At 42.4% G+C, this 26,144-nt stretch overlaps 1 protein-coding gene across 1 annotated transcript; it reads right to left on the bottom strand.

Moving 5' to 3' along the window:
• Positions 1 to 26,144, bottom strand: Hexa (hexosaminidase subunit alpha). The gene is made up of 14 exons (XM_015480458.2): positions 25,837 to 26,144; positions 10,924 to 11,016; positions 10,066 to 10,131; positions 8,252 to 8,298; positions 7,469 to 7,579; positions 6,510 to 6,611; positions 5,935 to 6,067; positions 4,511 to 4,691; positions 3,556 to 3,642; positions 3,198 to 3,270; positions 2,327 to 2,510; positions 2,046 to 2,136; positions 1,279 to 1,383; positions 1 to 243 (listed from the first exon to the last, which is right to left on the bottom strand). The coding sequence occupies exons 1-14, from the start codon at positions 26,087 to 26,089 to the stop codon at positions 186 to 188; spliced, it is 1,584 nt and encodes a 527-aa protein (XP_015335944.1). The 5' UTR covers positions 26,090 to 26,144; the 3' UTR covers positions 1 to 185.

The raw sequence follows: 26,144 nt of genomic DNA, 5'->3' as shown, positions 1-26,144 counted from the left end.
TATAGAAAAATGCCACACCACTCTTTATTGAACACCAGTGCCAGCACTGGCCCCCTTCTCTCCAGGCACAGGGGCACATGGGCAAGGGGCTCCTTCCCCCAGCCAGGATGCAGTGGAAGCCTGGCCCCACTACTGCTCTCCTAGGGCCAGCACCCTCCTTGGTGCCTGGGGCTGCTGGCTCAGGTCTACTCAAACTCCTGTTCACAGTAGCCTATGTTGAGGGGCTGGGCCTGGACACCTCGCCTGCAAGAGGACATGAAGAAATGACAAGGTGAGCCCCGTAGTCTTAGACCCCAATAACACCTCCACCACAGTCAAAAGCCTCTTTCCCCATTTCAGAAATCTCAAATGGTCACCGTGTACCAAAATTACTTGCAGATCTCACTTCTAGAGATTCTCTCTTGGGGTGAGACAAAGTGTTAGCAAGATCTGGTGATCTGGGAAACACCTTTTTCTAGCTTGCCTGTGTTTGTGCCTCATCCCCAGATATCTTAGTCCCTTTGGAAGACGTAGATGCTTGAGGGGTGTCCAGTGCTCTTGGTTAGTCATCCATTCTTGGTTCTATTCTAATACGCTTAAAGCAGTGATGGTGGAGACTGAGGTGCTGTCCAGCCCAGGTACTGGGCATGAACACCTGTTCTTAGGTCTTAGACTCACTAGTTTGAAGCCCTGACAATCTCTTTTAGGGGCAACATGCTTACAGTCGGCAAGGAACCTACTAACAATCATCTAGGACATCACAGACTGTTGAGCCTTAGACCCCAGGATGTTTGACTCGTAGCCCAAAAGTTGACTCTGAACTAAGCTATGTTCCCTATGTTCTAAAAACCTTGTCAATGACTAAACCAAGAAAATGACTCTCATAAGGCCCAAAGGCATGGATATCATGAGAGTTCATAAAAGCCAACCTCATTCAAATCTTGCTTTTGAGTGACTATGGGGCAAGGTACTTAACTTCTCTGTGCTATAGTTATCTTTATTTATTTATTTGTTTTATTTTTGCAGTGCTGGGGATGGAACCCAGGGCTTTGTGCATGCTAGGTAAACACTTTGCCACTGAACCATACCCGCAGCCCCTTAGTCATCTATTTCTGAAATGGAGGTAAAATTTATCTACGTTGTGGGTTGTAGTAAAAATCCAGTGAGAAAAGGCGCAGTGTAAAGCACAGTGCTTGTCAAAAAGTAAGTGTTACTGTTACCATTCTGTTCTTCTCAGTAAGGGATCCCAAGCTCTGAGTTGGCCTCACCCACTTTGGGAAGGACCCACAGCCTGCTTACCTCAGCAATTCACAGCGAAAGTGTGACAAACGTTGAAAGGCAAACTTCACATCAGTCATTGAACTCTTGCTCCATAGCCTTTCAGAAACAGCCCCTGCTCTGGGCCTGAAGGAAAAAATGTATGTGGCAGATTGGCCCTGTGTTCCCTGGAAGGGTGCTGGACACCCACAGGCTACTGCCTTTTGTTCAGGCCCCAGAATAGCGCAAGACCAAAGAATGTGATAAACACCTTGTTCCAAGTGAGAGCCTGGCTGATTGGTTCCCAGGCAGTTCTGGGGCTCAGCTCCATTTTTGTTAAAATGTGGATAGTGATCTAGCCTTCCTCCTCTCCCAAAGAAATGGGAACAAGAGTAAGCCTTAAAGGCATCATTAGTTGGTACTGATAGCAGCAGCAGATGTCTTTCAAATGTAAACTCAGTACACCTGCCATGCTTGGTGAGGCTACTATAGCAGAAAGAAATCTTATAGGTATCATGGACCCTTAGTATTGGAACCTGAGCAAATCACCTATGTTCTCCAGGCGTCCTTATCTCTATCTGGAAAGTGGTGATAATAATCACTACTCCACATACCTACTGGGTTGCTGGAGGGACATATGGAGCCACATGGGAAGTATTACATGCAAAACAGAATGTAATGCAATGCACCTACTCTTCTCAGGCCTAAAAGGAAGGTACTAGTGTGGAAGTGGCTGGATGGAATTGACTGTGAAAAGGAGGACCCCTGCCCTCAAGCCCAACCCTCCATATCTTCCAGAAAGCCCTTACCAGAGCCTGGGGACCAGGTTTGTACTGTCCACATACTCTCCCCACATACAGGCCTCTCCACCAATCACCAGAGCCTTCTGCTCAGGGGTACCTGAGGGGAAACCACAGTGGGCCAGTGAGAGGTGTAACTCTAGGCTTCCTTTTCCACCACTGTCCCAATGTGGCCCTCTCTGCAGACAGGTTATTTCATTTCTAGAAATGTCTAGCCCAGACCTTCCTGCCTCCCTCCTGAGTCCCAGCCCAGCCATCTTTGGTCAGCAAGGAGAGTGCCCTGCTTTCACCTTTAAAATCCAGGGGCTCCACTTTATAGAAGTCCTTCCAGTCAGGGCCATAAGTTATACGGTTTAGGTACCAGGGGGCAGAAAGTAGGGCCCGGAAGCCAGCCTTAGTGATCAGATCCAACTCCTTCATGTAGCCTACTGGTAACTCTTCTTGCCATACCTGTATAATGGTGTCTGGCCGAACCTGTTGCAAAAGGTCAAAAGGCATTAATGGTATAGAACTGAGAAGATTTCTGGGCCTCTTTCTTAGGCAAGCAACCTAGGCTAAAGGGTGTATGTGTGTACCCTCTGTTTCCCGGCAGCAAAGGATAGCTCTGTGACTCCTAACCACTGAGCTCATACCCCACTGCAGAGCTAAGGAGTCCAAGAACCCTAAGACAGCTCTCTGCTGTTCTCCTCCCCCACATGGAGATAGTAATATTGTCTGGGAGCCAAGGGAGGCAAGCAGTGGGGCTCAGGAGCCAGCATGTCCAAGAGTCTCCAGATATTTCTTGGGGTAAGACAAGGGTTGGGATTTTACTGAACAATAATGAAGGAGAAGGCACATTCATCCTTAGGGTCCAAGGATGAAGGCAGTCTGCCTCTCTCAGACCCTAGTCTCTGATTCAGGAAGGAAAATCCAACCCATCAAGTCAAGTCTCAGGAATCTCAAGTAACCAGTGATTCTAGTCTATAGTGATCCTGACATCTAAACCTGGGGCTCACACCTGTGCAGTCTTTCTAAAGGGAGAAGGAGAGACGGTCAAAGTGCTTGGACCGTTTAAAACCTAGTCCAAACTGGAGGATCAGTCCCTGCAGAGGCAAGGGAGGAGTAGGGAGACCAGAGGTAGATGTCACTGGAGGCTCCTTTCCTTCTCTGCCCCTGGCTCACCTTTACTTTATTATCAAACACCTCCTGCCACACCACATAGCCCTTGCCATAAGCAGAGACGATGTCCAGCAGCCTGGGAATGAGAGAAGTGTCAAGAAAGTGTCTGCTCAGCTCAGACAGGCTCTAGGCTGTGTGTCCGTACTCTAGGACTTGAGCCTGGCCAGGGGGCCCATCCCTGACTGGAAGGTATCTTTCTTTCCCAAGGCTGGTACCCAACCACTCCAAACCTGAAAAGACAGAGCATGGTGACCCTTCAGGTGCCCATAGAGTTGTCAAGCAGGGCCCAGCCCTGATATGGAAAGTGGGGGCCCCATAAGTAGTAAGCCCCAAACACACTCCACCCTCCTTCCTTCCTCACGTCTGGATGTAGAAAGACTCCAGCTGCTTGAAGTCATCACCAAAGCCCTTCTTCTTCATGAAGGCTTGGATATCTGGATTGGATCTCCTGAATCCCAAGAGAAAATAAAAAATTAATTCTTTTACCACCCCAAAAGCCTATAGCCTGGTGGTTAATGACCTGGCCTCTTACAACTATCTTTTTTCACTTAAAAGAGCCAAATCACTGAGGATCTCAAAAGTTGTAAATGAGCAAAGTGTGACCAAGCAAGCTATGTAAAGGATGAGTTTGAGTCTGAAAGAGTCTGAAATCCAAACCCCCAAAGAGAATTCACATTCATCCTTAGGGTCCAAGGCTCGGCTGGGAGCTCCAGCACACTGGATTCTGACTTCCCATCTGCTGCTGTTCCAGCAGAAGCCAAGAGTTGCTGTCTGTTACCTACTGCAAATCCTTGCCCCCTGACATCTGTTTGCTCACATTGTTCTCTTCCAAAAATATTTTCCACTCCTCATGTCCCAAAAGCCAAACTATTTCCCTGAATCCAACTTTAGTGCCTAATTCTGGATGAAGCCCTCACAGCCTCTTTTAAGCTCATTAGATCTGAGGTTTGGACTTTATGATTTAATATTAATTGTACACTGTCTATTAATCTTGAATTCTCTTTCTTGATTTTTCAATCAGACTATTTTAAGCCTATGTAAACGGGGATTATTTATCTCTATCTTGGATTCTTCCAAGATAATTCTGAGCTGGAATATTTTTTCACAAGTATCTCAAGAATCTGAAAATACAGAGGAAGAGAGGTTTGCACTGACAGCCTTGCCAAAGTCAGGTAGGGCCTCTATGGGCTGAGACAGACTGCTGTGTCCTAGTAGGCCCTAAGCAGCAGCAGCTGACCCAGGCAGCTATGCAGGGCTGACCTCTACTCTGAGTAAACAATTCATCAGGGAGGGTGGGAAGATCAAAGGGCTCATACCAGCAGGTGAAATCAACCTCATCTCCTCCAAGGTGAAGATAAAAATCTGGGAAGACAGAGCTGATCTCCAGGAAGAATGTGCTCATGAACTCATAGGTATTGTTGAGACTGGGGTTCACTGGTCCAAAGGTGCCAGAGGGCCGAGACTCAGAGTAGCAAGGAGTCAATAACCCTGGGATACCTAAGCCAACAGAGAACCCCACATGAGTGTCAGAACCAGCCAGGCACAGTGGAACACACTTGTAATCTCGGATACTTGGGATACTGAGGGAGGAGGATCACAAGTTTGAGGACAGCTTGGGCAACTTAGTGAGACCCTGTCTCAAAAGAAAAGAAAAAGCCAGGTGTGGTGGGGCATGCCTGTAATCCCAGGCTGAGACAAGACAATCGCGAGTTCAAAGCCTGCCTCAGCAACTGTGAGGTGCTGAGCAACTCAGTGAGACCCTATCTCTAAAATAAAATATAAAATAGGGCTGGGGATGTGGCTCAGTGTTCCAAATGCCCCTGAGTTCAATCCCCAGTACCAAAAAAAAAAAACAAAAAACAAAAAACAAAAAAACAGAAACAGAAAAGAAAAAGACCCATGTACACTCTAGTTCTACATGTAAGGACATTAAATCTCACAGAGTGAGACACTTTTGTTCATAAATGTCACACACAGGCATTCACAGGAACTGTAACCACCTATTCAGTCACAATCAAAGGAATATGAACATGTTCACAATCAGAGACAGGCTGGGTTACAACCAGACAACTGTTAATGGATACCCTCTTGCCTCGACACACTGCTTCCAATAGAATTCACCCTTGCTCCAAATGGACATTTCTTTTCAAATGGCCTTAAGCAATAAAGGGGACCGAGCCTAATGGAGCCAAATTGGTACAATCTTTCCTATCTCCTCCTCTTTGTGGGATCAATTATTATGCATAATTCTACATTTGCTAAGGGGCATTTCTCTTGGCCCAGAGGCTTCCCCTCTTGGGGTTGAGACCAGGTGGCAGCCTCTTTCAAAATCTTCCTTTAACTAGGTTTTAGTTTGGAGGACTCTCTCTAGGGTCTGGAGCTACACAGAAAAAGAGAGTGAGCAGGAGTAGTAGCTATTTGAATGACCTCTGGAGGCCACCTCAAGCTTCTTTCTATCAGATTCTAATGAGATTAGATTCCTCAGTATTTGCTCTGGGGCACAACAATTTTGCATGGGGATCTGAGATGAATCTGCCCATATTTTAATAATAAAAAGTGGACTCCTTTGTCCATCCAAAAGTAAGTTCTTCCCTATCTAAATTCCCAGGTAAGAAAAGTTTATAGAAAACATTCTTCCAAGGACCACAACTGGAACATGCCACATCCTAGAGCCAATGCCCTGAAGCCCCACTCTAAGAACCATCAGAAGATTCCCTCCAATCCCAAACATTATTCTTACCTGGTCCCCAGGACAAAGTGTGGCCAGGAGTGTCAAATTCTACCAGCACACGGATACCCCGAAGCCGAGCATATTCAATTACCTCCTTCACATCCTGTGTTGTATAGATGTGGGTGACAGGGTTGTAGGACCCCTGGAAGGCATAAGATACACTTCAGATCTTATTTCCTGAAGGCTATCAGAATAGAAGATACTCAAAAATGCTTCCACCACTCCCCAGATACCATAACTATCTTCAAGAATCTTTATCATAATCCCCCACCATTATCACATCTACTGTTTTATCTGAGCACCATAATGCCAGTGAGATAAACAAGGTAGAGATTATTTCCATTTAACAGAATAAATATAAATAAAAAGCAAATGAGGACAGCAAATTTTCTTCTGAAGGTCATAGAGCAAATTAATGGCAAAATTTGGACCGGAATCCAAGTGTCCTGATTCCAAAGCTACTGTCCTTTCCCTCTGTCAGTGTGTCTGGTTAGGATAAGAGCTATTGTCCTTGCCAGCAGGGGCTCCAGCCAGGCTCAGCCAGGGACCTATTATAAGCTTAGGCTGAGTGAAACAAGACATACCTTTCTGGTGAGCTCTGGAAAAGTGGTGCTCTCATATGGGAAGGAAGAGTCATCTACAATATGCCAGTGGAACACGTTGAATTTATTGTATGCCATGACATCCTGTAGGTCAGAGCACACACCATGAATCTATCACAGCCTCTCCGATTTCAGCCTCAAACTGGGCAGGTTGGCAGGCTACTCCATACACCCCAACAAGCCTCAACCTGCCCCAGCTTGCAGTGAAAGATTTATACAGCCTATCAAACCACCCCATCAGAAAGGGCCTGGCATGGAGGGGTGACTCAGAACATTTCTTCTTTCCCAAGACACAGCCAAAGACAGCTGAAAGATGAATTCTGGCCACATAGAGATGAACACTGTAACTACTATGGTAGCCCGTTATCTTCCAAAAGTCCCCATATAGTCTTAGGACCTACACTTACTTCTTCCTACCATATGCATTGGGTTATGTGACTTATGTTTATCAAATCATGATACCTGCCTGGGAACTTGGTTGCCCCCAAACTCATAAATCTAAGGCTTCTGAACCATGTGTCAACTCCTTTGGTTCCACCAGAGGAGGAAAGGAAAAGGCAGACCCATGAACTGGGTGAGCAATTGTTATCTAAGAATCCACATTAAACTCAACAGACTTAGGAACTTCCTCAGCTGAGGCTTCAAACACATCTTTCCTATGACTTCATCCTACATAAAGAATGCTGAGGAGCCAATTCCCTAAAACCCTCACCGTACTCTTGGAAACAGCCTGAACATTGGTTCACAGTAACCTGTGGCATAGATTTAAACCACTCATGATATTTTTTGAGTCTTCGAGCAGGTCACGTCTACATTTTCCCCAGGGGCTTCAAGAGTTACATATATTTCTCCCCTACTATTTAGGAATATGGAACCTGATCAATCCCTTGCCCCATGGCTCCAGAATTCTATGCATGAATAAAGCCTTAAGGCTTGTGTACCAGTGTGTCCAGTATGCTAAACAGTGGCAGGTAATGTCGAGATGTATCCAACAGCAAACCCCGGTGAGGGAAGCGAGGAAAGTCCTCAATCTTCGTCTTGTTGACAAAGAACTGTGCAGACCAAACATTGAACATGTCAAAATTCAAAGGGATTATCCCAAGATCTCTGAAAAGCCAACCTATGAATAACTATAAGGATATTGTAAGAATAACTATGTCCCTAAACAATGCCCTCCACCAATCTCTATATCAAAGACCATAAGCAGCCACCTTCTCAGAGGTCAAACATCTCACTTAGCCAAATATAACTGTCCCATATACCAAATACAAGTGTCCCATACAGATTAGATTTTCCTGACTGTTAACTTGTTTATTTTTTTCAAAGCAATGTGGTATCAAGGTCACTACTAAATGATTCAGAATAATACATTATAGTCACTCTAAATAGACCAATCTATCAAAAAAGTTCTCCATTCACATCTCCAATATTTATCCAAATCTACTAGGACCCCATCTAAATAAAAAAAAAATCTTCCCAGGACTCTCATTATTTTCCAGGACTTTTGAGAAAATCCCAGAGTGCAAAAAGAAGCCCCCTACCCCCCGCTTTTTATTTCTTAAAAAATTTTTTTAGAAGTAGTTGGACACACTAGCTTTCTTTTATTTACTTATTTTTATGTGATCCTGAGGATCGAACCCAGGGCCTTGCATATACTAGACGAGTGCTCTACCACTGAGCCATAATCCCAGCCCAGGGAGCACTTTTAAAGGGCCCATACTTACCGCGCCATCAGACGATCTCCAAACCACCTGGCTAAAAGTCTCCAGGCCTGTGGAGAAGTGGAGAGAGGGTGAAAATTTGGGGAGTCTTGGAAAGTTGTATGTAACTAAGGCAGAATATGATGTGTAGGCATAGGGTGAAAATGGATGTAGTGCAGGCTTCATGATTCTCAACACTTATAAAAAGGAGATACCAAGAAGTCAGGAAGTCAGTTTACATTTTGCTTCTGTATTTTATTTTGGAAGGAAGTTTCAGTGCCTTTCCATGCAACACACTAACTTTCAAAACTCATATACCACCTCCATATTTTCTGAGCCTTAAAGTTACAATAAGATGTAAGATGGGGGCTGGGGTTGTGGCTCAGCTGTAGAGTGCTCGCCTAGCACAGGCGAGACCCTGGGTTCAATCCCCAACACCACATAAAAATAAATTAAATAAAGATTAAAAAAATAATAATAAAAAGATGTAAGATGGCTAATTCATGGCCAAGCCAGACTGCAAGGGGTTAAAGCTTTCCATGGATAAAGCCCATTAGGAGCTAAGAGAATAAAAAAAGAGGGACCCTGGTCTACTGGTCTTCACTTCTTTCAGACTGAATTATGAGAAAGTAATCATTAGATTGAGCTTCTAAGGAGCCTGAGGCTGGATCTGGAAGACAAGGACTCACTACTCTTCCTCTGTAGTGACTGAGACCAGCTGAAGTGTGCTGGGTGGCAACTGCCCCCCCCAAAGGACTGCCTTGACATAGTCTCTTAGAGACCATCAAGGTGCAAGCACAGTGATTCATGTTCTCAACAGCTAAGGCCTCACTTATAGAAACCCACCAGAAACTCCATGAAGGATCTCCAGAGTCCCAAAATTTTGAAATGAAAGAATCCATAAGACCTTAGTGGTCAATCAGGACCTAATGTGAAGCTCATTGGAACCTATGATATGGGCCCCTCCCCACTCTGATACCCAGCACACTTTAGAGTCTGACATGCCCCTTCCCCAAACTAACTAAGGAACACCTTTAAAAATGTAGGAGAGGGCAGAGAAGGTAGTATGCTGCATCTCCTAAGAAGGGAGGAAAGGCAGTGTAATAAAGCCCAACTAAAACAAAGAATTCAGTGAGAATTACCTCATATTCACTGGCAGAGGCTTTACCAAAAGTAGTAGAGGCACCTGGCTAAGTATTTGTCTAGGGACCAAACACCTTCTCAGTAAATCTAGAGAAAGGGTAGGGGCCTATCACCTATAGGCTGGTAAGCCTTCATTTTCTCCAGAAATAATATTGCTCTACATATTTTAATACTACCTTTTACCTGTATATATTTCTTTTGTTATTAGTCCCCCCACCACACACACACACACACCTTTTTTTTTTTTTTTTTTAAGAGATGGGGTCTGGCTATGTGCAGGCTGGCCCAGAATTCCTAGGCTCAAGTGATCCTCCCACCTCAGCCACTTGAGTGCTGGGATTACAAGCCCATGCCACTGCACCTGGCTTAGTTTTCCTTTTTAAAGACCCTTTCCAGTCATATGCCTGGAGTGAGAGCTGGACAGGTAGTTTTGGTGATAGTACTGCTTACTCTCATAGCTAGCTGCCTGTCCCCTGCACTCTCCCCCTGTACTGTGCCACACAGGATGAAGCCTATCAGCTTCTGGACGTAGCAACAAGGAATGGGGAAACTCCAACTGTCTCTATAAAGAAAGCCATATTGGGAGTATTCACTGGGCCCCAGTCCTGTTCTCCCATCCCATCAACTTCAATATTCCCACATCATTCTCTCACCCCCATCTCTTTCTCTTTCCTTAATCAGCCCCACCTTGTTACCTCGGAGAGCTCCCCAGACACTATGAGAGACGAGTAAAATCCGCTTATCATTTATGGTCAGGGTGTCTGAAATGACAAAAATAATTCATTTGGTGGTTTACTCAGACTATAGACAAGATGGTCTATATAAATCCTTGGTTAAAACAGAAACAAAAACAATAAGATCACTTTTTTTTTTTTTTAATCTTTCAGAGAGGTGCAAAGCCCCCGGCAGGCTGCTGAAGGGTGGTCACCATAGTGGCTCTGCAGGCCCTGGCAGATGATGCATGAAGACAGTCAGGCTGGAGCAGAGTTCTCTGCAAGCAACACCCAGCTTGTGGGTCATTTTCCCCTAACCAAAACATGAGGTCCTGATAGCCTCCAGCTGAAGGTATGATATCTCCTACCAGCAAAGGGGATAGGGCTGTTTGAAGGGGCAAGTCCAGCATCCAGCATTCCCAAAGCCTTTGTTTCCCTTTTTCTCTAGACTTCAACTACTTCGTCTAAGAATGTGAGAAAGAAGCAAAGACTCAAATATTCACTTTGGAAAGGTTCCCAATCTGCTGCTCAGGAAAGATAGGAGGCAGTCATAGGACTAATGACGTAGCTTTGTTTCAGCATACACAACCCAAAACTCTGGCACAGTCCTCAAAAAGTAATGTACCCAGTCCAAAGGTAAGTGTCCTATGGGACTCAGTGAAGAGCTAGTGCAACACTCTGCAGCCGACCTTTAAGTACTGGTTAGAGGTTCATATGAGAAAAACTCATCTTCTATGGCTTTTGGCACTTCAGGTCATGAGAAGCTTAGGTCAGGACATCTGGAATCATATCTCCAGACAAGTGCCTGCTCTTTAGGACATGGGGCAGTGTGGTACTTACAGTTCTCCAGTGACTCCAAAGTAGGAAAATCAGTACATCCCGCTGTGCTCACAGAGACAACCAACTTGTTCTTCTTTATTTTCTCCTGTTTTTCTGCAAAAAAAAAAAAAACCAAAGTAAACAGTATGGCTGACTTGCCACTAGCAACAACAGGTAAAAACCAAGACCCTGCAGAAGGGTTCCTAGCTCTAATCCCTCAACTCACATACTGAGGTGACAGGAAAGGGAAGATGTGATATTCACCCATGGAGTTGTCCCTTTCTGGTCATGTTCAACTTTTGTTCTGGTTGTGCTTTTTTCCTCCCCAGTAACCCACCCCAACTCACACAGGAATGATTTAGGTGGTAGTTCTAACTTTGCCTAGACTGTGCCAAACACACAATTCCAAGGCCTCAAAAACTGCTTCTCATCAAGCTGCAGCTCAACATCTGGTCTTCCTTCACATTGGCACAGACAGACCTCCCACACACAGGGCACACAGAGAATGCAGCTGATGCCTCAAAGAAGGCCCATGATCACCAGCCCAACCTGTTTTCTTCCCCACCCTTCCCAAACAGATTCTCTATCCAAGGCAGACTTCTGCTCAACACGAAAGCCACCAAATATGAATTAACATATCATAGCTCTACAGACCCCAGTCTATGCAGAAAAAAATGCCATAGTCAAAATGTGCATCTCTTTCTACCCTCCTATCAGTTTTCTGTGATTTTTTTTTCTGTGATTCTGATTTTATTGTGCCAAAATTAATGGGTCCCCTCCCTATTCTTTCCTGAAATCATATGTACACCACTGGTAGCACAATATCCATGACTTTCTCTGGAACTACAAAGTAAGGAATAGATGGTCTGGAAGAAAGCAGAGAGAGAGACTTCAGAACCAAACCAGAATCCCAATTTTACCCATCTCCAAGCAGAAGAAAACTGGGAGCCTCCGAGCATCTCAAGGAAGCCAGCTCAAAGCTCTTGAGCATTCCCATATGGATGCAATTCAGCTCTCACATCTGCCAAGAATCAAGCCAATAAGGAATCCAACAATGCCTGCCTAAACCCTGCAGGGAGATGGGAATTTGAGGCAACTCTGGGTATGGCCAACTTTTATCTACATCCTAATCCTAAAAATACATCCCCTCTTCATGCAAGGACAACCAGGTTCTCAGGCCTCAGAGACTGCTCTCAAGGCAGAATCAGTAGGTTCATTGTAAGTACCCCAAATCAGACAGGGAACCTCTCCAAATCCATTGCAACAAATTCTGAAAACTGAGGACTTAATCTGGAGGCAGGGGCAAAGAAAACTATAAACGAATCCTTCTCCTTAAACTATATATGCCCCTTGCCTCCTTGGCACCCCTTTAACTGAGCCCATCTGGGAGCCTCAATATCACTGTGTGGATATATCTCTGGCAGCCATCCAAAGAGGGCAAAAGTCCTGAGCTTTTCTGTTAATCCTCTGGGCCTTTGTCTGCCAAATAAGGAGAAATCCCAACTCATCCACATGCAACTACCATGGTCACTGTCCTGAGGACAAAACAGGAGAGGATGCACAAACAGCAGGATTATCCGAACTATTACTTGGAACATAGGAAAATACTTTTTTTTTTATATTATCTTTTAATTTTTCTAAAACACACCTGCACTCTATTCCTTATGTCTATAGTCCTAGATCACAGATTTTTTGGATGATCTGAAGGATATGAAAGCACTTTTTTTCCAGAATGATACCACTATGGTAAAGAATCCTGTCCTAAATGCTCTCAGTGACTCATGTGGCTGTTAAAGAAGTATATTCAGAGGCTCAGCTGCTGCTTAGATAAACTATGAGAGAGAAGATTTGAGGGAGGCAGCAAAACAGGAGGGACACTGGGTCATCTAAAAGGATGTAAATAGAGTATCATCACTGTGGTTTTCCGCCTCGTTGTTGCCACTGTACGAGCTCTGAAGAGAGCAGGAAATAGGCAGGGGCCAGCCAGCTGCCTCTCCACACACTCACACCCACACCCGTGCACTGAGAACTGAAGTGTGGGAAGTGAGGTATGGCAAACAGCCCGCTGAGCGGGCAATCACATGCACACGTGCACCGTGGACCCCACTGGGACAGCAGGGAATTCTAAAGCCTCGGATGCTGAGGAACAGAGTAGTGGGCTGGGAAATCAGGAAAGGCTGGTCTGGTTCTGGTTCTGCTACTACCAAGCCGAGTAAGATTCAAGTTTCAGGACTTCCATTTCCTGTCCTGTAAACAATGGCAGGGTGGAACAAGATTCCGTCTACTAAAACCTCGTGACTCCAGGTTCCATTTCATGATTACAGCCTCCTACTTTTGCAGCTCACGCATCTCCCAGCTTTTATCTAAACTCTTTCTCTTTAAGAGGGAAGGGGAAGGTAGAGTTTCCATTGAAAAGTTTGCATTTTTTTTTTTTTAAATTAAAAAGGTAGGGGCTATGGTTGTGGCTTGTGGTAGAGCGCTTGCCTAGCAAGTGAAAGGCACTGGGTTCAGTCCTCGGCACCACATAAAAATAAATAAATAAATAAAGGTATAAAAAATGTTGTATCTGATAAAAAAAAAAGGTAGTACTCACTAGTTGAAAAATTCAAACACTACACAAGCATTTACAATAAAAAATAAACAAAAGTATCTCTGTCATCCTTTGTTAGTCTTCTCAGTGTGGAGATAACATGCCGTTCATTCTATGCCTGTTCTCCATTTTTGGCATAATTCTGCCTTCCTCATCATAGACAGGTCATCTTTGGACATGGAATTCTGAGAACAAGGACTCTCTTATTATTAAAGTCCCTATAGAACTTTCTCCAGACTATAGTGTACAACTCTTCAAGTCCTTTCTGTCTTTAGTCCTCTCTCAGCCTCACATAACTTCCTGTTGGCCTAGATGTGGACATCCATCACCTCAGATGCAATCTAGCCAATACTCTTAACAACCTGTCTTAGTTTCACTTATATCTAGTGTGTAAAACCCTCAACCCTGGATCAATCTAACCTCTGCCTTCTGTGCCCCCAAATCCTGGCTACTACTAGCCCTATCAGAGGGAAGGAAAAAAACAGAATAGCAGGATTGGGTCACTGTAAAATCATGGTCTCCCATCTTGGCTGGGCCCTCAAGGCTGCCCTGAAAATCTTCTATCACTTTTTTTTTCTATTTTCCACAATAGCTATTTCAAGCTTGTACCACTTTCCTCAAGTTGATCCCCAATTTCCTTAGTCCTAGCAGATAATTAAAAAATAACTCCCATCCAGCTTACCTTCTCCCTTCCCCCAAATATCTGCAACACACACCTGTCTTAACCTTCTCCTCCCCATCTTGATGAAAGAGGTCTCCTTTTACCTGTGCTCTGGACCTCTCCTCAGGTTCCTCTTGTATAAATTATTTCTCTTTTTTCCAAAGTCTTTGAATTATTTCTTTCTACCAATTCTTTCCCATCAGCATTAAAATCTTTGCAGTGTTCCTGGTCTCAACTGTAGTTCATCTCAAACATTCACCCCTTCTCTCAACTTCCAGTCACAAAGAAACTCTAGAAGAAATGTAGGCCTGGGCTGTTGGAAGCTGAACTTCAAGGACAGACAAATCTGAAATCAAATCTTGGTCCTAACAATTCTGGTTGTGGGACCCTGGGCAGGTTATTTACTCTCTGAGCTGTAGTTTCCTCATCTGTAAAATGGGACTCATGATAGTACCTACCTTACTGCGCCGCTGGGGAGATTAAATGAGTTAATATATGTAAAGTGCTTAGTTCAGTGTCAGGCACAAGGTAAGTGCTCATGGACGTGGTCATTCTTTGTTTTCTCTTTATAGCCACACTTCTTTACATCCTATGTACCCCTCAATCTGTTATAATCTGACTTCCCTTGCCACCACTCCCATGAAAATGGCTTCACTAAGATTCTGTGGAATCTTTCCAACTCATCCAGTCATTCATTCAACAGCTATTTATTGAATGTTTACTATGTGTCAAGCTTATTTCTAAGTGCTGGGGATATGGCAGTGATTAAAACAGACAAAATTCTCTGCTGTCAGAGAGCTAATATTTTAGACACCATTCACCACTTCTGGGATCTCTTGGCAGCATAAGATACTGACAAACTCACTTCACTAGAGGGACACTGTTCTCCCTTGACTTTCCTTCTTCCTCTTTGAATATGCTTCCTCATTCTCTTTTTCCTTCACCAACCCCTCTGTGCTGGTGTTCTCCAGGGTCTCTAGGCTTCCAGATTTCTTTTTCTCCTTACTTACACTTTCCTGGGAAATGCCATCCACTCCCACAGTACTCTGAAGTCCCAAATTTATCTTTTCAAGCTAATTCTTCTGGAGCCCTAGACTTGGTATGCTTCTGCTCAGCTTATCTCAAATGCACCCTGAATCTTAAAAACAAATACAAAAAAAAAACTCTTCTTTCTTTTCTCACTGGCTGATCCTCTCTCTTGCTTTGATAACAAAACAATCTATTTACCCAAACAAGAAACCTCCTCCTTCTACCACACTTTCCACCTGAGTAGATCACAAATTCATTCACTCAAAATAATATTTATAAACTGTCTTCCAATGTGTCAAACATTGCTGAGCAGTAAGATTTCAACAGTAAAAAAGACTCAAGTCATGTTTACAAAATACTTATTATCTTTTTTCTTTTTTCCTGGTGGTGCTAGGGATTGAACTCAGGGCCTCACACATGCTAGGCAAGCCAAGTACTCTACCACTGAGCTATAGCCCCAGACCAAATCCTTATTTTCTCAACACATCCCACTTCCCCTGCCCCTATTGGGCCAAAGATTTAACTTAGCATCTTGAAATTTCTCACCTGGATGACTATAAAACGTCTCCCAGGTGATCTATCTCTGCCTCCATCTATACCCCATTTCACTCTACTATCCACTAGAGTGTTTCAACATAAAGATCAGATTATAACAGCCTCTGCTTAAAACCCTTCAATGAGCAGGCACAGTAGCACATTCCTGGATCACAAGTTCCAGGACCCTGTCTCAATAAAATGAGGGCTGGGATTGTGTCTCAGTGGTAGAGCACTTGCCTAGCATGTGTGAGGCACTGGGTTCGATCCCCAATACCACATTTAAATAAACAAATAAATAAAACAAAATAAAGGCACTGTGTCCATCTACAACTAAAAATTAAAAAAAAAAAAAATGAAAAGGACTGAGGATATATAGCTCAATGGTAGAACACTTGTCTAGCAAGCATGAAGCCTGGGGCGCAGTGACACATGCTTGTAATCCCAGTGACTCAGGAGGCTGAGGCAGGAGGAACATGAGTTCAAAGCCAGATTCAGCAACTTAGCAAGGCCCTAAGCAACTTGGTGAGACCTCCGTCCTTAAATAAAATATAAAAAACGGTTGAGGATATGGCCCAGCAGTAAAGTGCCTCTGGGTTCAATTCCCAATACCAAAAAAAAATAAAAACCCAAAAAACAACAAATGGCCTCTCAGAGGTGAAGTCCAAAAGCCACTAATAGTCATCAGAAGAGACTTGTCTTTCCCTGCTCCTGTGCAGAAACTCTCACTTAGAACTCAATGAGTTTTTTCAGATCCTTGAGGATGCCATGTTCTCTCCATACTTTTCTTGCCATATATTGCTTCCTCCTATTGAAAAAACTTTGCATTCCCTCCATATCTCTCCTCATTAAGAAATAACTCTGGCTTTCCTTCTATACAACTTTTCTGTCATTCCCCACCCTTTCCTTAGAGACCTTTCTATGTGATCACGAAGCAATGTACACATACATTTTTCATAATGCGTATCTTAATATATGCTGTTTATTTGTCTATCTCCTCACCTAGACTGTGAGTTCCTCAACAGCAGGGACCAATCTCAGTGTCTCTGTACTCCCAGTGCCTGACACACGGTAGTCATTCAATAAATGTTTGCTGAAAAAATGAATGATACTAGAATTTAAAAAAAAGTGCATTTTATGCGACACATGCATAATGATTATGCTACATAATAATCAGCATAAATGGGAAACATGGTTAACATAGAGATCACTTTTATATACCCAAACCTAGAACTTTTCTAAAGTCTTATTATTAGGGTAGAGGATGCTAAAAAGACACACAGACTTTTCAAAACAATATTCTAAAAACCTCCGAGTCCATAAGTCCAAAGATTTAGGTATCTCCACTTCTATGGAAGGGAGAACTCTTTGCTGCATTAGGGTATCTGTAAACTATATATCTTTATCTCAATGTACAATAGCCTCTCCCTCCACCAGCCCTGCTCCTTCTTGAATCAAAACATTTCCATTATATTAATGCATTTAATTCACAGAGGCCTAGCAGATTGGAGGAAACACATTGGATTTAGTTACAAATTGGCATTTGGCTTGGCTTCTGGATTGAAAACTAGGAAAGTCAACTCAGCCATTGACACCTTATCACTCTAATGTCTTCCCTTCCCTGGTACTCTCCTAGGCTATGCCAAAGTTTATTCCCACACCCACTTTGCTGTCTCCCCACCTCCACACATACACAGCTTCATACACACCACAAGCAGGCTTCACCTCCCCACACTCAGCCAAATGAGAGGCCTGGAAATCATTCATGCCTGCTCATTTCTTCATTCCAACCAAGATATGTTGAGCACTTACTGTGCATCAGGAACTGTGCTAGGTGCTGGGGCAGTTAAAAAGAAAAACAAGCCCTGGTCCCTGCCCTTGAGGAGCTCATAGTTTCTAATGGGAGAGACAAATACAAACAACGATTACTAAACAGTGTGATAAGGGCTGTGGTACATACTGTTGCTTCTTCCGGAAGGGAAGAAGGCTTAACCTCTGAGTAAGATCTGAACCCTAAGTTGTGTTTGCTAAGCACCAAGAGGAGAAAATATATTCCAAGCATGGGAAGCACATCAGTGTGGCTAAGGGAGGAGGCAAAGGCATCCCTATGAAACTTCTTATCCAGTAAAGTGGGAAATGAGAAGGTGACTGTGCTGAGTCTGGGGCTTCTCCTCAGTGCTGCTGAATTCAGTTTAGACTGTGGTGCAGTTGCCCATGAGTCCTAAGATTCTTCACGTTCCAGAGACTACTCATAGTGTACTCTCTCCAGTCCACAGGTGAATGCTGAATGTTTCCCTTCCTCTCATTCCCATCTTGCTGCTTTTCTTTTTTTTTTTTTTAAGTAAAGTTGTAATTAAGACTTTTTTTTTCCATTCAAAGCTAGTCTCAGCAACTTAGCAAGGCCTTAAGCATCTCAGTGAGACCCTATATCTAAATAAAATACAAAAGAGGGCTGGGGATGTGGTTAAGTGCCCCTGGTTCAATCCTCAGTACAAAAAAAAAAAAAAAGGCATTTTGCCCCCAACTTTCTCTAAACCCCCCTTCCCCACATGGTACTGGGGATTGAACTCAGGGCCTCATTCGTACTAGGCAACTACTCTACCACTGAGCTACATCTTCAGCCCCCTTTCCCCACTACTTAAAAACTCTGATCTGTCCCTCCTTACCCTACTCTTATTAGAAAGAGAAAAATCTCCCTATAATTCTAGATTCCAAGAGGTAACTGCAGTCTATCATTTTGAACAGCCTTCCAATTTTTTGTAAATACACTGATATTAATTTTTAGAACAAAAATGGAATCTAACTTCATATTAGCTTATAACTTTTTTTCCATTTACCAAAATGATTTGTAGATCTTCCAATGTCAATATTTAGAGATTCACACCATTATTTATAAATACTAAATAAAATTCCATTGATGAAAACTCCTTAACTAACTTCTCTCCCATTTGTGGACATTTGGTAAGTTTTCTAAATTTTTAATATTAGAAGCAATGTTCTAATAAACAAATATTTGTGTGTATATATACAGTTGTGAAAGATTTCCATAGGACAAATTCTTAGGGATGCAAATACTAGGCCGAAGATGTGAAAAGTTCGGTCATGACACAGCCAAATTACTCTTCAAATTATTGCATTGATTTTTTACCCAAACCCACATATCTGAGCCCATTTCTCCACATCCTTCTAACATTAGATCATCTCAATTCTTTTTCATCTTTGCCAGCCTGGTTAAAAACAAAACAAAACAAAACAAGAACACAGATTTAATTAGCATTTCTTTAATAATGACTGAATTTATGCATTGTTTTGCAATTACTAACTATATTCTTTGTACTTTTCTTGGTTAATTTTCTTTTATTGATTTGTGGAGCTCTTCTAGATTTTAGCCTCATCTTTTAAGTTTGCAACTATTTGCCCCATTTTGACCTTTATCTTTTTAATCTTGTGGTTTCTTTGCTTTAATTCTTATGTAGTTAAATATGTTTGTCTTTTCCTTTATAGTTTTCTTTATTTGCTTGCTTAGAAAGGCCTCTTCTACTCCTGGGATTATAAGAATAAATTCTAGGATTCCTTCTAATGCTTTTATGGTATATTCTAAATCTTCAGATCTTTAATCTACTTGGAATTTACTTTGTGTTTGATATAAGAATTTAATTTTTTTCCAAACTGAAAAACACTCTTACACACTGGTCTGTGGAACTTAGATTTTTGGCAGTTGTAAGCTTACAGTCAGGGAAATCTGTGTCCTACCTCTAATATCTTTTGTCACTCTGCTCAATATATAAGCCCATTTCTGGTCCCACACTCCCATTCCCATAAATGTTTCCTTTTTACTGACCACATCACTCACCCTTGAATAACTCTTGAAGTTTTGTTGTATGATTATTTAACTACCAACCATTCTCAGCACTTTTGCTTCCTCTCTAACTGAAGCCTGGCTCTCCCTAGAGACACCACACACCACTATCTCTACAATTTGTTCTGAGAGGCAAGGTCTTTTCATACCGAGATTGAGACTTGGTGCTATTTCTAGGTCATCCATCCCCCACCATCAAGTGAAAACACAGCTCCCTTCTGTGGCTCATGCCATCCAGTTATTGAATCTAGAGCCTTTCTTTATCGCAACATGGCAATTTCCTGGTCACTTTGTTATTTACTCGGACACTTTGGTTTCTGATGCCAAGCCTTCCTCTCCACCTAGATGACTTTAATACCCTGGAGGAAGAACTAACCCACATTCTGGCTTAGTAGTTTTCCAACAATATCCTTTTCTCCTCCTCAACCACCCTTCCATTATATCTTCATCTTTATATCTTCTATCTTTTGGAAGTGTTCAAACTCATTTCCCAAGTTTTGGTTCCATGTAGCTAGCTGTTTGCAAAGATATGCCTCCCTTGACAAATCCAAAAAGAAACTTTTTATCATACTCAGTTCATCTCTCAACCTCTTAATCAATCTTTCTCTTTTTACTCCATCCCTTTCTCCATCTTTGTGAGGCAGCAACATGCAAATGAGAACACTCAAACTGATAAAGAATGCTCGGTGTTGGTGACATGCGCACCTGTAATCCCAGAAACTTGGGAAGCTAAGACAGGAGGATCGCAAGTTCAAAGACAGACTCAGCAATGGAGAGGCGCTAAGCAACTCAGTGAGACTCTGCCTCTAAATAAAATGCAAAATAGGACTAGGGATGTGGCTTAGTGGTTGAGTGCCCCTGAGTTCAATCTCCAGTACCAATTAAAACAAAACAAAACAAAACTGCTAAAGAAATATGAGAGTCATCCTTCAGCATCTTTCCCTCCAACGTACCTCACAACTTCCAAGCATAAAACCAGTAAAATCTCTCTTCAGTCTTTCTAGTATTCTCTGTCCCTATACCTATCATCCTGCTCCAGCCACTATTATTTCTTACCCAGATCACTGTAGTGGGCTTTCCTCTAGTCCTATTCCCACAAATCCCCAATGCAACCAGAGTTTAATCTCACTACTTTTCTTATTTAATGGCCTTTCATCTATTATGTATCTAGCTTCAAAACTCACTGATTTACCCTAGAGCTATACTTTGACCTTCAGTTTCTTAAATATGTTGGAAAGATTCTCATCTGAAGGCCTTTCATACGGTCTTCTGTCTACAGGAAGCACTATGTCTGTCTACATGAACTCTTACTTTGTGAAAGCCATTCAAAACACACCTTCTAGGTGGATGCACAAGTACCAGTCAATCCTTCAGATAACTGCAACCTCATAATAGAGCATGAATCAGAAATATCCACCTAAGTAACTCTCAAGTTCCTGACCCTAGAAATTGTGGTATAATAAAGGTGCATTTTTTAGGGGAAAAAAAAAAAAAAAAACCACACACCTTCCTCCCATGCTTCCACGCTTGGGTCAAGTGTCCTCTTCCACGCCCTCAAAGAACCCTACACTTCAGTTATCACAGAACAAAACACACACACACACACACACTTTATTGTATATCTGTATCTCCACTTTCAGGGACTATAAATTCTTCAAGGATGAGGGTAATTCTATTAATATTTTTTGGCTCCAACTTTTCAGACACTTAAATTTGAACAATGCCAAAAACCTAAAGAGTAGATTTTCATTTTCTTAAACTACAAATGATGATGTAAACCCCAAGAATCTCTTAAATTATCTAACATTCTTTAAAAAAATTTTTTTGTAGTCCCACACAAATTANTTTTATATATATATATATATATATATACACACACACACACACACACACACACACACATATATATTCCCCTATATGGACCTACTGTTATTGACAAATTATGGTTGGTTAATAAATGCTATTTATATTAAGAAGGGATAAAATGAAGGAAGTCAGAAATGGTCCTGGAATCTGATAACAATGTGGCAGGAATAAACACACTCACCACCTGAGCATTAATAAGCAATTAGATGTCAGAGGTTATTATTTGGAGCAATTAGCACTAAGATGTGATCAGAGCTTAACCCTACCAGAGGCCAGTAGTTTTCCAAATTGCTAACTGGCTTGACAAAGATATTTATGACTTTACTTCAAGACTGCACAGTGACAAGAACAAAATCTTTGTGGACAAACAGTTCTGATTGGAATTTCTGCCCCAACACTACTAGCTGTATAACCTTGGGCATGTCACTTTGTGAGATGCCCTGTTCTGACAGATGGGGATATATAACACTGAATTCAAGGAGATGTTATGACAATTAAAGGGCATAATAAACATTGAGTGCCAGACATTCAATAAATGATAGTTCCCTTCCATTTTCTACTTCCTTTTTTTCCAATAAGTAAGTTTTTCCAGAGCAAACCTCCATTGTGTATCATTTGGCTGGAGTAGCCCAGGGCAGGGTACCTTGGGGTCTAACAGCATCAAAGGAGCAGCTTCTCGGAAGAGTTTTTCATGAATGTCTTACAGGAGACTGAAGACTCCACTGTCATGTGTTTGGTCACCCTCTATGACCAACAAGTGACATTCCAACATATAAAAGAATATGGTGGGGCTGGGGTTGTGGTTCAGTGGTAAAGCGCTTGCCTCGCACACAAGAGGCACTGCGTTCAATCCTCAGTACCATATAAAAATAAATAAAGATATTGTGTCCATCTTCAACTAAAAAGTATTCAAAACAAAACAAAACAAAAAAGAAACGAAGAACATGGGCTTGAACTCTTCAATCCACCCCAATCTAGGACTGAAGCTCCAGTCAAAAGAAGAAAGCCACTACTGTGGCACTCTATTACCAGTTACCACCAGACTTAATAGTACAGTAGTTATACTTTTCACCTATAAGTATCCTTCTCACCCACAACCCCAAAAACTTTACAAAAAAAGGAGGTTGCTCTCTGACAGTTGAGCTGACAAGCAGCCCCACTTCCTGCATCTGAGCACACACTTCCACAGGAACTCAATTGACTGTTGAAATTTAAGCACTGCCTCAGCTTACGACAGAAGCACTGCACCTGGGAAGAGAATAAAGCAAATCTAATTCTCTATTTCTATAAATCTATTTCTATGGACTAAAGACCCATAAACCCTGAGGTACAGAAAACTCTTCACACATACACCTCTCACACCTCTACTTTTCTCTTTAGCTGCTTTTGTTATCAGTGGCCCAACAAAAAAGGGAGAAAAGTCTTTATATATTTATTTATTTATTTTTTAGTTGTAGTTGGACACAATACCTTTATTTTGTTTATTTATTTTTATGTGGTGCTGAGGATCGAACCCAGGGTCTCAAACGTGCCAGGAGAGCGCTCTACTGCTGAGCCACAAACCCAGCCCTCCCCTCCCAGACAGTTCTTAATTCATTTGTTAGACCTCTTTTTTTTTTTTTTTTCAGAGTAGACCTTTTCTTGAGGATGAAGGGGATTGATGTTTACGCCTTTAACAGGCTAAGAAATTGACAACATGTCCTAGCATGAGGCTGTACAGCTCAAGTGTCCACACCTGCTATTAAAAACTAACCCAACAAGACATCAACTGACAAAATTCCCCCCATGCCCTACTTCACTCTTCTATTTGGAAGTGAGGAAGAGGGGTGGAAGGAAATGGACAAAAGGGTATCACAGGGGTTCAGGCTGTTTTAATTTTTACTTATTTTTATTTTTTGTGATATAGAGAACAATACTAGAGTCTCACAAATGCTAGGCAAGTGCTCAGCCACCTAGCTATACCCTCAGCCCTGTTTTACTTTTAAAATCACCAGTTCTTCCCTCTATTATAAAGTCTTTCAAAGACTGCAAAAGCATTCATAACTATTTTCTTATGCCTGGAATATAGGCAGATTTTAGGAGGAACTGGGGAATGATATTAGCCAAATTACATTGTTACAAGTGTGCCTCCATGAATATGTAACAATGAATCCTATCACTGTGTACAACTATAATGCACCAATAAAAAAAATATGGAAAAAAAGTAGTAGCAGCCCAAAAGCCTGGAAATTAGGCAATGTGCCTGAGGGCACATAAACAAATGATAAATAATCTTCTCTGGGTGCCTCCTAAATAAGCCATATTTCAGACCCTGGATCCTCCAGAATATCCAAGCCAGAAAGAGAGCTTAAGGAAATGACTCAGATTTTTTTTTATATATACAAGGCTCAAACTACCTCCCCTGTTCACACACATACATGCCTTGAAAGTTGAGCTGCTTGGGCTCAACTTCCAATTATCCAGGATTATTGGAAAAGTGTTATGATTTAGGTAATAAAGGCAAAAACAGGGCTGCTTGTAAAGAGGTTAATTGAGGACTCCTATTAACTAAATCCAGGCCCTGGGATACAAAATTAAATACAATTATTTTGCTCCTCAGCTAAAAACTCTGCTCCTGCTACTTACCACCTTTCCAAAGACAGACTATTCATGACTCCTCCCTATGTCTCCTTCCATTTTCCACATGACCTTTCATAAGAAAAATAATTCTACTACATACTTTTCTTCCTCTTTGCTTTTAAAATAATAAACTTACTGGCAACTCGGCATTATACAGGAAGAGGCCCTATCTTTGCCAGGGGATACTTACAATGTACTTAATTACTAGCCCAATTAGAGTGAAGCAAACTAACCACATTCTTTTTTCTCCCCAGCCTAGGTACCTGAACTTATCTGTTTCTCTCCTGCATCACGCAGAGGTGATCTCAATGCATCCATAATTCTGTAATGAGCTAAGAGCAACATGAGTTTAGGTTATGAGTTGGAGTCATATGCCTTTTCCTGGAATCACATGCTAATGCTCTAATTTGAAACTTGAAAGGCAATACTAAATAAAACCAGCAAGTCATTTTTTTTTTTTTTCCAGTGCTGGGGATTGAATCTGGGGCCTTGCGTATGCTATGTAAGCACTCTACCACTGAGCAACATCCCCAGCCCAAATCATCTTCTTTTTATTTATTTATTTATTTATTTTTTAGTTTTCGGCGGACACAACATCTTTGTATGTGGTGCTGAGGATCGAACCCGGGCCGCACGCATGCCAGGCGAGCGCTCTACCGCTGAGCCACAACCCCAGCCCCCCCAAATTATCTTCTTTTTGATGATCTTAGAAATAAACAAAAATATCAATGCCTTCTTAACAACTTTTACACAAAGTAGCCCTTTAATGTTAATATAGCCAATTAAAAAATTACAAAATATCTGCTAGTTGCAGCCATAGTTATGGAATGACCAAAAGAGGTATTTTAGGAGATTGATTAAATGCCACTTGATGATTAAGTGCCACTTAGTCACTTATTTAATATCTAAGGATGAGCAATGCAAATACTGAAAATTCCTTCAGAAGGATACAGATACTCATGATAATCTTCCATTTTAGAATAAAAGGACTGAGAGAAGGGATGGGATTATTCTGTTCAGGAACAATGATGTCCTAAGTATCTGGTAGATCTATCTATGTGAATACTTTCCCAATCCCATCCTTACCCATTTTCCAGGCCCCAGCCCCATCACATTCACCAGGTTAGAACTTTGTGCTCAGTCATAACCCTTTGCTCAAGAGTTCTTCTGGCCTGAAAAACCCTCCTCTCAATCCCAGCTAATTATACCTACCACCTCATTTTAAATGGCTCCTGGAAACTCACTTCCTTGAGAAAGTGTTCTATGATTTCTCTCACAATTTAAACATTTACTGGACATACTATGTGCCAGACATTTTAATGTACTTTCGCATAAGTTTTTGAATCTTGTCTCACCAATTTTGAGGGTCTTCTCTGGTGTCTTCTACCTAGCACTGGTCAGATTCATGGAGCCCCAGCCTCACTTGAATATGATCAGAATGATCATCTTAGATGTCTACTGGCACAATTTTCCACAATTTGATATCTTCATTGAACTGCAGTTCTACAGTAGACATTTTTGGGATGAATACCTAATATAGCCAAAGGAAGGATTACAGACGAGCCAGGCCCTAGAAGTCAGCTGAGTGAAGGAGTGAATGGACTAAACCTGGGAGTGCCTGAGAGAGCAAGCAGTAGGAGAAGGGCAAGAGGAAATGGAGTGTGTGATCAAAGTGTTGGGCAAAAACAAAAGGTGGGTGTCTGCAGAGATTTGAGGGGGCTGTCCCAAGGCAGCTCTTTCAGGGCGGGGTAACAAGATCGGGCAGGTGTGACTCACCTGATAAGTTAGGACGGGGCCAAGGACCCGAACCGAAGAGCACTTTACGGTAGCGTAGGAAGGCCTCATCGAGGACAGAGCAGCCCGGCTGCGCGGCGGACCTGGTGTGGTACCGAAATTGGAATTTGTAGGGGGAAAGGTTGTAGTACTGGTGGGAGGTTTGGATGTACTGGGGCCAGGGCCATAGGGCCGTTGCCCAGGTCGCGAACGCTGCCGCCAGCAGCAGCGGAAACCAAAGCCTGGGGCCTGCCATGGCTCGCCGGTGACCTCTCCCTACAGCGGGCTGAGCCACGTGAGAGCCTGGTCAG

Source organism: Marmota marmota, unplaced genomic scaffold (assembly GCF_001458135.2).
Source record: "Marmota marmota marmota unplaced genomic scaffold, marMar, whole genome shotgun sequence".
NCBI lineage: Eukaryota > Metazoa > Chordata > Mammalia > Rodentia > Sciuridae > Marmota > Marmota marmota.
Note: the sequence above shows the minus strand (reverse complement) of the source record. Positions and strands in the feature narration are given on the sequence as shown.

Excerpts from the sequence above, each read along its gene's own strand:
- Hexa (XM_015480458.2), bottom strand. The coding sequence starts at position 26,089 with ATGGCAGGCCCCAGGCTTTGGTTTCCGCTGCTGCTGGCGGCAGCGTTC. Across the intron at positions 6,068-6,509 it reads TTCCAGAGCTCACCAGAAAG|GGGTCCTACAACCCTGTCAC; the intron begins GTATGTCTTGTT and ends TATGCCTTCCAG. Across the intron at positions 2,511-3,197 it reads TGTTTGATAATAAAGTAAAG|GTTCGGCCAGACACCATTAT; the intron begins GTGAGCCAGGGG and ends CTTTTGCAACAG.